Genomic DNA, 12,500 nt, shown 5'->3' on the forward strand with positions numbered 1-12,500 from the left:
CCCTTCATCAACGCCATCATCCATAAAGGCTTCGATGAGCGCCACGCCTACATCGGCGGCATGTTCGGAGCCGGGATCTACTTCGCGGAAAACTCCTCCAAAAGTAACCAGTACGTCTACGGCATCGGAGGGGGGACGGGATGCCCCACCCACAAAGACCGCTCCTGTTACGTGTGCCACAGGTGAGCGAGGCCACGCCCCCCTCAGAGACATTATTATTATTATTATTATTATTATTACTACTTTACTGTTACTGTGGATAGTAGCGGCTCTTACTGAACGTGTGTGTTCGTTCGTGTTCTAGGCAGATGCTGTTCTGCAGGGTGACTCTGGGGAAGTCGTTCCTGCAGTTCAGTGCGATGAAGATGGCTCACGCTCCTCCTGCTCACCACTCCGTGATCGGGAGGCCCAGTGTGAACGGCCTGGCTTACGCCGAGTACGTCATCTACAGGGGAGAGCAGGTACACACACGCACTCTATATATATATATATATATATATATATATATATATATATATATATATATATATATATATATACTCCTCCCTTTTGGTGTTCTTCTGTACTGGGTGGGTGGAGCTTGTGGCTGACTACAGACACACTAATGTTTGTGTGGTATACAATGTGTGTGTTTGTGTGTGTGTGTGTTTCAGGCGTTTCCAGAATATCTCATCACCTACCAGATCGCAAAACCAGAGAGCAACACACAGAGCAGCACAGGAGCACAACAGAAATCATAGTCTTTCCTTCTCTTTCTCTTCATCTCTCTCTCTCTTTTTTTTCTCTCTCTCTCTCCCCCTCTCCCTCTCCCCTCCCCCTCAGTAAGACTTGGGTGTGATTATTGCACAGGTGAAATGTGAACCGTCCCCTGGGCGGATGTGGTTTTCGTGCCGTTGCCATGTATGACTTGTGAATTTGCACTTTTTAAAGACGGCGTTATTTAAGTTATTCGAGAGAATCAGGAGTGTGGAGTGAACCCTCTGTACAGCTAGAAATAACCATGTAAAAGACATTGTGATGAACTGTTGTATTTGAGTTGATATTTTAAAGAGAGTCATGTTTTGTTTTGTTTGACTGTTAATTTCATTTTAAATAAACCTCACTGTAACATCAGGCCGAGGCGCATTTATTCTCTGCTGGGAAAATTACAGAATGCTCAACTTCAATCAACCAAAACGTTATATATTTAGGATACTTATGCAAAATGGGTCAAATTCAGCATTGCTAAAATACTAAAATAAAGTTTTTAAAACGTACTGAAGTGAAATGTAAGTTGAACATGTGTAACAGTGGAGAGTGAAAACAGCAGAAATAGCTGCATTTCTTTCTACTATACACTACTAGTTCTAATACAAATAAAAATAAATGAATAAAATGATATACTTTGTTGTAATACATGTTTTCGCTGTCATATATAATACATTATTACATTATCGATCCAAACACATCCACAAACCTGACTTTACTCCGTTTCTCAGTGTCGCGTTTCAGAAGTGGGCGTGGTTTGCTCTCGGTGCTCTCGGCGCTAGTAAATGACGTCATGTTTTGAAACGAGCGCCGGAACAGCAGAGGAGTTTTGGAAGTTGTCAGTGTGAAGTGTTTATATTAAAACACGGAGTTATCATGTAGAATAGTTTCTGTTGTGTTTATGAAGGGTTTAATGCGGCTGGAGGGAGCTGCGGGTTTGTTTTTCGGAGTGTGAGAGAAAGCGGACACGGAAATGTTCGGCGCGAGCTGCGTGTGGGCTTTTACTGTAGTGCTGTTAATGAGGGTGTGTTCAGTGTGTGGCGCGGAGGGGGAGGGGCATGTGGATGTGGAGGTGCAGGTGAGGGCTGATAAACCTGTCCGGAACCTCACACACTTCTGGAGGAGTACCGGCTTCTGGTGAGACCACACACACACACACACACACACACACACACACACACTCACTCACTCACTATTAACCTCTACACCGATAATAAGTCTGATCTAATAATAAACGGATTAAAAACGTGTGATTGTTAATATGGTTAACAGGAACTAACCTGTTTCACTGACATTAAAAGTACCTATAAATGGATAAAAAGTATGACGTCTTGCATTAATAAAAATATTTAGTTGTTGCCAGTCTGCTGTGGTAAGAGGGACACGGCTTCATCACATCACGCTGTTTATTGCTTATTATTACGTTTTGAGTGTGTGTGTGTAGCCCTCCACAGCCACACACCAGTGCTCACCTGTATGACCTGAGTAAAGACCAGCAGCTGAACCTGGCTCTTATGGGTTCTGTGCCACATGCAGGCCTGCAGCAGGTGAGGATCCACTGGCTGCTCGAGCTCGTTTCTGCACGGTGAGTGTGCCAAAACCTTTACTGTAAACACAGGACACTTCTGTAGTACATTACTGACTCTTATTATAAGATTGTGTGTGTGTTATTCAGGATTAGAAATGGTGAATATCACTACAACTTCACGTACCTGGATGAGCTGATGGAGCTGCTGTTGCAGAACGGCCTGCAGCCCGGTGAGACCTCTGATCCTCCTCACACCTTCAGTATACCATTGAAACCTGTCCTTACTGTCTATGTATGTGTGTGTGTTTTTCCGACAGGCTTTGAGCTGATGGGTAGCGTCAACAACACCTTCAGCGACTTCGAGGATAAAACCCAGGTGTCTGAGTGGAAGCGACTGGTTTACCTCATAGCTCAGAGATACATAGGTGAGATACCCAGGAAGGACACAGAGTGACCTCTGACCTCATGTGGTGTGTCATGCAAAAATGTGTGTGTGTGTGTGTGTGTGTGTGTGTGTGTAGAGAAGTACGGCTTGGACATCGTCTCCCAGTGGAACTTTGAGACGTGGAACGAGCCGAACAATCACGACTTCGACAACGTCACCATGACGATCCAGGGTAACGGACCAAACATAAAAGAGGTGAAAGGAAATGGAAATGGGTGCGTGTCATTTTAATTGTGTGTGTGTGTTTTCTCAGGGTTCCTGTACTACTATGATGCGTGTTTCGCCGGTCTGCGTAATGCGAGTGTGTATCTGAGGCTCGGTGGTCCAGGGGACTCGTGTCACACTCCTCCTCACTCTCCATACTGCTGGGCCTTACTGCAGCACTGCCACGACACACACACCGAGACACACATCCTCCACTACATCGCTCTGCACAAGAAGGTGTGTGTGTTACAAAGTGAAGGTGCTACTGTACCAGTCCTGAAGCATTTGGTGGAGCGTGTGTGTGAGTGTGTGTGTGTGTGTGTGTGTTACAGGGTGGAGGTGGTACGCTCCCGATCCTGCAGCAGTTGAAGGACACGGTGCAGGAGATCCAACGGCGCTTCCCTCTGTTCCGTTCACTTCCTGTTTACAATGACGAGGCCGATCCACTCGTCGGCTGGAACAAACCACTCGTCTGGCGCGCTGACGTCACCTACGCCGCCATGGTGATGAAGGTACACACACACTGCCCTCACATACTGTACGTTTGTGTGTTCATGAGAAGGTTCAGGATAAGCGTCCCACTCTCACAATGGTTGGGTTATAATGCTTCAGGATTTCAGAGAGAGAGATAACCAGGTTCAGTTTGATGGATTAAAATCTTTAAAAATTCCACTCAGTCATTTAAAGTGCACACACTTTTCATGTTTTGTGCGTTTGTGTGTGTAGGTGATCTCTCAGCACCAGGACCTGCTCATAGCTCACCTGAACAACACCATCAACTTCACACTGCTGAGCAACGACAACGCCTTCCTGAGTTACCATCCGCACCAGTTCACCCAGCGCACGCTAACAGCCCGTTTCCAGATCAACAACACACACACACCTCACGTCCAGCTCATACGCAAACCCGTCCTCACCGCCATGGGCCTGCTCGCTCTGCTAGGTGCTGCACCGTTACACCGCTAACGCTAACACACGTAAAACATTTTAGCTCATGTGGTGACCCAAAACTGCAGCTAGCGCACTGCATCCATAAGCATGTGGAGAAGATTGAAGCTCAAATACTCACCCAGCTAGCAATAAAAGACTTAGCATGTGGTTTGGGATGTTACCATGGAAACAGAGAAACGCACCTTCACTACATTGATGTAAATGTTTCTTTATTTTGTGCAGGTGAACAGCAGGTGGAGGTTACCATGGTGACACGAGGGTCTCAGGAAGACAGTTCAGTGGGTGTGCTGGCGAGCGTCCACACACCCCAACACACACACGCTAACACACACTCTGCTGACAGCTGGCAGAGCACCGTGCTCCTGTACAACTGCAGAGACAACGTCACCTCCAACAATTCAGACACTGTCACACTGAACATCACTGGAGCACCCTCACACACTGGTACCTGAAGACACACACACACACAAACACACATTTATATTCAACTATATACTACTAACACTGGCTCAGCATTTTTTTTCCTGGATTGGTACGTGAATCCAAATAAACCACCATAACTGTTATTGTCGAGGTTACTGATGATGTTCATGTTGACTGTGTTATTGATATTAATGCTGAAGTAAATGTAGAGATAATGCTGAGGTAAATGTAGAGATAATGCTAAGGAAATGCTGAGGTAAATGTAGAGGTAATGCTGAGGTAAATGTAGAGATAATGCTGAGGTAAATGTAGAGATAATGCTGAGGAAACACTGAGGTAAATGTAGAGATAATGCTAAGGTAAATGTATCGGTAAGACTGAAGTAGCGCTGAGGTAAATGTAGAGGTAACACTGAGGTAACGCTGAGGAAACACTGAGGGAAATGTAGAGGTAATGCTGAGGACACGCTGAGGTAAATGTAGAGGTTATGTTGAGGAAATGCTGAGGTAAATGTAGAGATAATGCTGAGGAAACGCTGAGGTAAACGTAGAGATAATGCTGAGGAAACGCTGAGGTAAATGTAGAGATAATGCTGAGGAAACACTGAGGTAAATGTATTGGTAAGACTGAGGTAACGCTGAGGTAAATGTAGAGGTAACGCTGAGGAAACGCTGAGGGAAATGTAGAGGTAATGCCAAGGAAACGCTGAGGTAAATGTAGATATAATGCTGAGGTAAATGTAGAGATAATGCTGAGGAAACGCTGAGGTAAATGTAGAGGATCTGTTGAGGAAATGCTGAGGTAAATGTAGAGGTAATATTGATGTTGAAATTGTGTGCTGAGGTAAATGTAGAGGTTATGTTGAGGAAACGCTGAGGTAAATGTAGAGATAATGCTAAGGAAATGCTGAGGTAAATGTAGAGGTAATGCTGAGGTAACGCTGAGGGAAATGTAGAGGTAATGCTGAGGTAAATGTAGAGATAATGCTGAGGAAATGCTGAAGTAAATGTAGAGATAATGCTGAGGAAATGCTGAGGTAAATGTAGAGATAATGCTGAGAAACGCTGAGGTAAATGTAGAGGTAATGCTGAGGTAACGCTGAGGTAAATGTAGAGGTAACGCTGAGGAAACACTGAGGGAAATGTAGAGATAATGCTGAGGAAACGCTGAGGTAAATGTAGCGGTAACTCTGAGGTAAATGTAGAGATAATGCTGAGGAAACGCTGTGGTAAATGTATCGGTAAGACTGAGGTAACGCTGAGGTAAATATAGAGGTTATGTTGAGGAAATGCTGAGGTAAATGTAGAGGTAACGCTGAGGTAAATGTAGAGATAATGCTGAGGAAACGCTGAGGTAAATGTAGCGGTAACTCTGAGGTAAATGTAGAGATAATGCTGAGGAAACGCTGAGGTAAATGTAGAGGATCTGTTGAGGAAATGCTGAGGTAAATGTAGAGGTAATATTGATGTTGAAATTGTGTGCTGAGGTAAATGTAGAGGTTATGTTGAGGAAACGCTGAGGTAAATGTAGAGATAATGCTAAGGAAATGCTGAGGTAAATGTAGAGGTAATGCTGAGGTAACGCTGAGGGAAATGTAGAGGTAATGCTGAGGTAAATGTAGAGATAATGCTGAGGAAATGCTGAAGTAAATGTAGAGATAATGCTGAGGAAATGCTGAGGTAAATGTAGAGATAATGCTGAGAAACGCTGAGGTAAATGTAGAGGTAATGCTGAGGTAACGCTGAGGTAAATGTAGAGGTAACGCTGAGGAAACACTGAGGGAAATGTAGAGATAATGCTGAGGAAACGCTGAGGTAAATGTAGCGGTAACTCTGAGGTAAATGTAGAGATAATGCTGAGGAAACGCTGTGGTAAATGTATCGGTAAGACTGAGGTAACGCTGAGGTAAATATAGAGGTTATGTTGAGGAAATGCTGAGGTAAATGTAGAGGTAACGCTGAGGTAAATGTAGAGATAATGCTGAGGAAACGCTGAGGTAAATGTAGCGGTAACTCTGAGGTAAATGTAGAGATAATGCTGAGGAAATGCTGAGGTAAATATAGAGATAATGCTGAGGAAATGCTGTGGTAAATGTATCGGTAAGACAGGTAACGCTGAGGTAAATATAGAGGTTATGTTGAGGAAATGCTGAGGTAAATGTAGAGGTAACGCTGAGGTAGACGTAGAGATAATGCTGAGGAAACGCTGAGGTAAATGTAGAGATAATGCTGATGAAACGCAGAGGGAAATGTATCGGTAAGGCTGAGGTAAATGTAGAGGTAACGCTGAGGTAAATGTAGAGGTAACGCTGAGGAAACACTGAGGGAAATGTAGAGGTAATGCCAAGGAAACGCTGAGGTAAATGTAGAGACAATGATGAGGAAACGCTGAGGTAAATGTAGAGGTAATGCTGAGGAAACGCTGAGGTAAATGTAGAGATGATGAGGAAACGCTGAGGTAAATGTATCGGTAAGACTGAGGTAAATGTAGAGGTAACGCTGAGGTAGATGTAGAGATAATGCTGAGGAAACGCTGAGGGAAATGTACAGGTAATGCCAAGGAAACGCTGAGGTAACGCAGAGGAAACGCTGAGGTAAATGTAGAGATAATATTGATGTTGAAATTGTGTGCTGAGGTAAATGTAGAAGTTATGTTGAGGAAACGCTGAGGTAAATGTAGAGATAATGCTGAGGTAAATGTAGAGATAATGCTGAGGAAACGCTGTGGTAAATGTATTGGTAAGACTGAGGTAAATGCTGAGGTAACGCTGAGGTAAATGTAGAGGTTATGATGAGGAAATGCTGAGGTAAATGTAGAGGTAATGCCAAGAAAACGCTGAGGTAAATGTAGAGGTAACGCTGAGGTAAATGTAGAGGTAACGCTAAGGTAAATGTAGAGATAATGCTGAGGAAACGCTGAGGTAAATATAGAGGTAATGCTAAGGTAACACTGAGGTAAATGTAGAGGTAATGCTGAGGAAACGCTGAGGTAAATGTAGAGATAATGATGAGGAAACGCTGAGGTAAATGTAGAGGTAACGCTGAGGTAAATGTAGATGTAACGCTGAGGTGAATGTAGAGATAATGCTGAGGAAACGCTGAGGTAAATATAGAGGTAATGCTGAGGTAAATGTAGAGATAATGCTGAGAAACGCTGAGGTAACGCTGAGGTGAATGTAGAGATAATGCTGAGGAAACACTGAGGGAAATGTAGAGATAATGCTGAGGTAAATGTATAGGTAAGACTGAGGTAAATGCTGAGGTAATTGTAGAGGTAACGCTGAGGTAAATGTAGAGATAATGCTGAGGAAACGCTGAGGTAAATGTAGAGATAATGCTGAGGAAATGCTGAGGTAAATATAGAGATAATGCTGAGGAAACGCTGTGGTAAATGTATCTGTAAGACTGAGGTAACGCTGAGGTAAATATAGAGGTTATGTTGAGGAAATGCTGAGGTAAATGTAGAGGTAACGCTGAGATAGACGTAGAGATAATGCTGAGGAAACGCTGAGGTAAATGTATCGGTAAGACTGAGGTAAATGCTGAGGTAATTGTAGAGGTAACGCTGAGGTAAATGTAGAGATAATGCTGAGGAAACGCTGAGGTAAATGTAGCGGTAACTCTGAGGTAAATGAAGAGGTCATGCTGAGGAAACGCTGAGGTAAATGTAGAGGTTATGTTGAGGAAACGCTGAGGTAAATGTAGAGATAATGCTGAGGAAATGCTGAGGTAAATATAGAGATAATGCTGAGGAAACTCTGTGGTAAATGTATCGGTAAGACTGAGGTAACGCTGAGGTAAATATAGAGGTTATGTTGAGGAAATGCTGAGGTAAATGTAGAGGTAACGCTGAGGTAGACGTAGAGATAATGCTGAGGAAACGCTGAGGTAAATGTAGAGATAATGCTGATGAAACGCAGAGGGAAATGTATCGGTAAGATTGAGGTAACGCTGAGGTAAATGTAGAGGTAATGCTGAGGTAACGCTGAGGTAAATGTAGAGGTAACGCTGAGGAAACACTGAGTGAAATGTAGAGGTAATGCCAAGGAAACGCTGAGGTAAATGTAGAGATAATGCTGTGGAAACGCTGAGGTAAATGTAGAGACAATGATGAGGAAACGCTGAGGTAAATGTAGAGGTAACGCTGAGGTAAATGTAGATGTAACGCTGAGGTGAATGTAGAGATAATGCTCAGGAAACGCTGAGGTAAATGCTGAGGTAACGCTGAGGTAAATATAGAGGTAATGCTGAGGTAACGCTGAGGTAAATGTAGAGGTAACGCTGAGGAAACACTGAGGGAAATGTAGAGATAATGCTGAGGAAACGCTGAGGTAAATGTATCGGTAGGACTGAGGTAAATGCTGAGGTAATTGTAGAGGTAACGCTGAGGTAAATGTAGAGTTAATGCTGAGGAAACGCTGAGGTAAATGTAACGGTAACTCTGAGGTAAATGAAGAGGTCATGCTGAGGAAACGCTGAGGTAAATGTAGAGGTAATATTGATGTTGTTGAAATTGTGTACTGCAGATGTGATGTATGTGATGCGCTACATGGATAACGTTGTCAGTAACCCGTATGAAGTGTGGAGGCAGATGAGCAGCCCAGATTATCCTACACTACAACAACTCGCACAGCTCAGAGGTCAAGAGGTAATACACACACACACACCATTACTTGAATTTCAAGACACCTGCACATCTGCTGTGTGTGTGTTTGTTTTCAGGATGCTCAGACAGACGGCCCCATCCCTGTTCCTGCCCAGGGATATCTGTCTCTGAGAGTGAAGCTTCCTGTTCCCTCCATACTGCTCATCCACCTGTGTGCTCGACCCACACACACACCTGGACAGGTGAACACCAATGTGTGTTTCCTGTTATTATTTACTGTGTGCTTGTGTATTATTGTGATTGTTGTGTGATGTTTCCTGTTGTGCAGGTGAACGGTTTGCGTTTCGTGTCCATCACTAAAGGCCAAGTCCTCATCGTGTGGAAGGACCACGACGTCGGCACAAAGTCTGAACTTCATGAGTTCTGAGTTTATGTTAATAGTGTTAAACATCACACTCTTGTCCTCTGCTACACCTGCAGATGTTTTCTTCACACGTCCCTGTCTCACCTTTCGGTTGCAGGTGTGTGAAGACGTACGAAGTGGAGTTCTCCAAAGACGGAGTTATATTTCAGAGGATCAATTTCAGAGACACAGTGTTCACCTCATACACCTTCTCACCAGGTAAGCTCTACTACTTTATACACACACACACACACCGCTTTCAAACAGCTGCATCTCAGTCCAGATGTTCTAAACTAACCAAGATTGTAACTTGGAACCCATATCAAATGAAACCACACATCGACCTGTGTGTGCGAGACATTTTCTTCTTGTTTTTTTCCTTCAGAGAGCCTGGATGTGTGTGGATTGTACAGAGTGAGAGGCGTAGACTTCTGGGGACGAGCCGGACAGTTTTGTCCTACTGAGAGATACACAGAATTTTGCTGATGAGGAAACACACACGTGACTCAATCTAGATTTTTGTTCATGATGTAATGAAGGTGTTTATATTTAATTATAATTGTATTAAATGCTCACTCACTGAATCTACTTTCCAGAACATTCCTTCTATTTCTGTTAGTCACAAGATGGCTGTCCTGAAGGATACATTACATTTACATTTATTCACTTAGCAGATGCTTTTATCCAAAGCGACTTACAAATGAGAAAAATACAAGCAAAGCGTTATATCAAGCAGAGAAGAGTACAAGTAGTGCTACCATACAAGATCCATCGAGTTCCAGAAGAAGCAAAGTGCACAGAGTAGAGGTGTAAGTGCAATTTTATTATTGTATTTTTTTAATGAGTTGGTTAAGTGTTGACGGAAGAGGTGGGTCTTTAGCTGTTTTTTGAAGATGGTGAGAGATTCTGCAGTCCAGATTGAGGTTGGAAGTTCATTCCACCACTGAGGAACAGTTAGCATGAAGGTTCTGGAAAGGGACCTTGAGCCACGCTGAGTAGGAACTACTAAACATCAGTCGCTAATCAATCGCAGATTGCGTGAGGGAACGTAAGCCTTCAGGAGAGAGTTGAGGTAGGAGGGTGCTGTTCCTGACAGGGTCTTGTAGGTGAGCATCAAGGCCTTGAATTTGATGCGGGCGGGTACAGGAAGCCAGTGGAGGGAGATGAAGAGGGGTGTGACATGGGTTCTCTTGGGCTGGTTGAAGACAAGGCGTGCTGCAGCATTTTGAGTCATCTGAAGGGGTTTGATGGAGCTGCTGGGAGGCCTGAAAGCAGTAAGTTGCAGTAGTCCATTTTAGAGATAAGAGCCTGGTCTAGTATCTGTGCAGCCAGTTTGGTGAGGTAGGGTCAGATTTTCTTGATGGGATACGAATGGCTTTTTCTGTTACACTGGAACTGATGCATTAAGGAACACTTATGCAAAGCTTTTATAAACCACACACACACACAACTGAATTCATAATTGGGTTAAATTATTTATTTATTAATCTATAAGTATTCCTGCTGTATGTGATACTGAATTGATCTCAGTGCCAGACTCATTTCACTTTATTTCTGGGGAAAATCATGATTTAACACATCTGAAGATCTCTAGTGTGTCACTGAGGTGGTAATAATGAACATTAGACACTAACTCCACTGCGTTCTGAGACCACTAGTACAGCTCACGTTCAAGCTGCGTGATGGACGAGGTGAGGAAAATAAAGACTCGGGTCTACACGTGGTCATGGATTGTGACGTGATTTTACTAATACACAAAACTTATTCATTGTAAAACAGCAGGAAGTGATGTAGAGGAAGGTGTGTGATGAAGAGAAGAACGGCGAGACCCCAAGAACGGGTCCATAAACACAGCACACACTCCAGAGCGCTCACTTCAAGATCGTGTCTTCGTTTGCTGGTAGATGAGAAAGAGAGAGAAAAAATAAAAGTAGGTGTGTGATAAAACCACAATATTCATCAGGGACAACACTTATCCTCATTCCCTCCCAGTTAGATGAAGCCTCACCTGATATAAAGTTCTGATTCATTTTTAATACAATATAATTATATATTACACACAGGAGAACATTTAATCCTCTATACTGGATATTTTTAGAAGCATAATATCCCCCCTCCCCTGGAATTCTTTCTTAAATCCTGTTTTTAAATACAAATACTGTGATATCAGAAACCATGCCATCATGTTAGTCGTGTGTGTGTGTACACATTTATATTTGTGCGCGTTTACCCTCAGCCAGCTGTTTAGCTATGCGTTCCTGTTCCTCCCTCACTTTCTTCTCCTCCTCCTCGATCCTCCTCTCCTCTGCTGCTACAGGCTTCAGGTAATCTGCACAAACAGGACGCATTTAAAATATGTCACGGCGGCGACAGAAAACACTCGTTGCAGATCAGTGATATTTTCTTACGTCAGGAAATCTCCAACCTAATACAAGAATCGCTGCTCTAAACAGAAGCATGTTGGATAACAACCACAGCAACAAGCATCAGGAATATTCGAAGAGGCTAACGTTTATGCTAAACAGTAACAGATGAGGTGTAGGATACAACAAGAACAGAGCAATCTCTGAGGTAACTATGGCAACAGTGAACATATAACTATGAATCTAAGCATAAATATGATGGATGGAAAGTGAATTAAATAAATGTAGGATCATTTGACTAGTTATTAATGAGTCGACTCCCACATGACTCACTGCCTGTTTGATATTCTAATGGGTTTTATCAATTAAACAACGATGTAGAGGAAGAAAGTCTTGGATTTCAGTGCTTTAGATCATAAATATGACCACATGCAGTCAAATAAACAGAAAACAACATTAAACATCCCTGACAAAGTGAATTACTCCAGATGAATCAACTTACACTAATGAACAGCTCAGACGCTAAAATGAACATTTCCATGGAAACAGTTTGATTAAAATATATCCTGCCATTGCTTACATAAGCTACATCTGCCCCCCCCCGAAAAAAAAGTCGACTCTAACCGCTCACACAAAAGAGCCGTCTCACTGAACCGAATCATTTGCAAACGATTCATCACTACTAAACTCGCCAACCTTCATCTCAGTGGCTCCGGAACAGGAATATCTTTAATGTCTCAGCACTGAGGTCATGTTAAACCCCCAAAGCGTGTCCTGTGAAGGTGAAATAACCCAAAACTGAGCCACAGGTCTGTAAATAAGTTTCTGTAG

The 12,500-nt window shown here is 43.1% G+C and overlaps 3 protein-coding genes across 6 annotated transcripts in view; 2 read left to right on the forward strand and 1 right to left on the reverse strand.

Annotated features, from left to right (window-relative positions):
• The window catches only part of tnksb (tankyrase, TRF1-interacting ankyrin-related ADP-ribose polymerase b), a 12,796-nt gene extending 11,683 nt beyond the window's left edge, over positions 1–1,113 (forward strand). For both annotated transcript variants that reach the window (XM_053674483.1, XM_053674484.1), the window contains 3 exons: positions 1–182; positions 305–461; positions 654–1,113. The exon at positions 1–182 is cut by the window's left edge and continues 5 nt beyond it. In XM_053674483.1, coding sequence (XP_053530458.1) covers positions 1–182; positions 305–461; positions 654–740 — 426 coding nt within the window. In that variant the 3' untranslated portion in view covers positions 741–1,113. The remainder of the gene's footprint in view (positions 183–304; positions 462–653) is intronic.
• A 411-nt stretch (positions 1,114–1,524) lies between these two features.
• On the forward strand, positions 1,525–11,207 carry idua (alpha-L-iduronidase). Of its 3 annotated transcripts, none has more exons than XM_017451730.3 (14): positions 1,525–1,884; positions 2,192–2,332; positions 2,423–2,505; positions 2,593–2,700; positions 2,797–2,892; positions 2,974–3,161; positions 3,257–3,436; positions 3,651–3,867; positions 4,098–4,319; positions 8,824–8,945; positions 9,020–9,145; positions 9,232–9,308; positions 9,425–9,525; positions 9,692–11,207. In XM_017451730.3, exons 1-14 carry the CDS (start codon positions 1,721–1,723, stop codon positions 9,790–9,792), a joined length of 1,926 nt encoding a protein of 641 aa, XP_017307219.1. In that variant the 5' UTR covers positions 1,525–1,720; the 3' UTR covers positions 9,793–11,207. The 3 variants fall into 3 exon arrangements, with proteins under 3 accessions (XP_017307219.1, XP_017307220.1, XP_017307221.1); XM_017451731.3 differs by having other exon boundaries at positions 1,751–1,884; positions 2,179–2,332; XM_017451732.3 differs by having other exon boundaries at positions 1,756–1,884; positions 2,284–2,332.
• The window catches only part of atp5meb (ATP synthase membrane subunit eb), a 2,000-nt gene continuing 533 nt past the window's right edge, over positions 11,034–12,500 (reverse strand). The window contains exons 3-4 of the mRNA NM_001200602.1: positions 11,537–11,635; positions 11,034–11,203 (exon numbers count right to left, since the gene is read on the reverse strand). Of these exons, the coding sequence (NP_001187531.1) occupies positions 11,178–11,203; positions 11,537–11,635 (125 nt within the window). The 3' untranslated portion in view covers positions 11,034–11,177. The remainder of the gene's footprint in view (positions 11,204–11,536; positions 11,636–12,500) is intronic.

Source organism: Ictalurus punctatus, chromosome 22 (assembly GCF_001660625.3).
Source record: "Ictalurus punctatus breed USDA103 chromosome 22, Coco_2.0, whole genome shotgun sequence".
Classification (NCBI taxonomy): domain Eukaryota; kingdom Metazoa; phylum Chordata; class Actinopteri; order Siluriformes; family Ictaluridae; genus Ictalurus; species Ictalurus punctatus.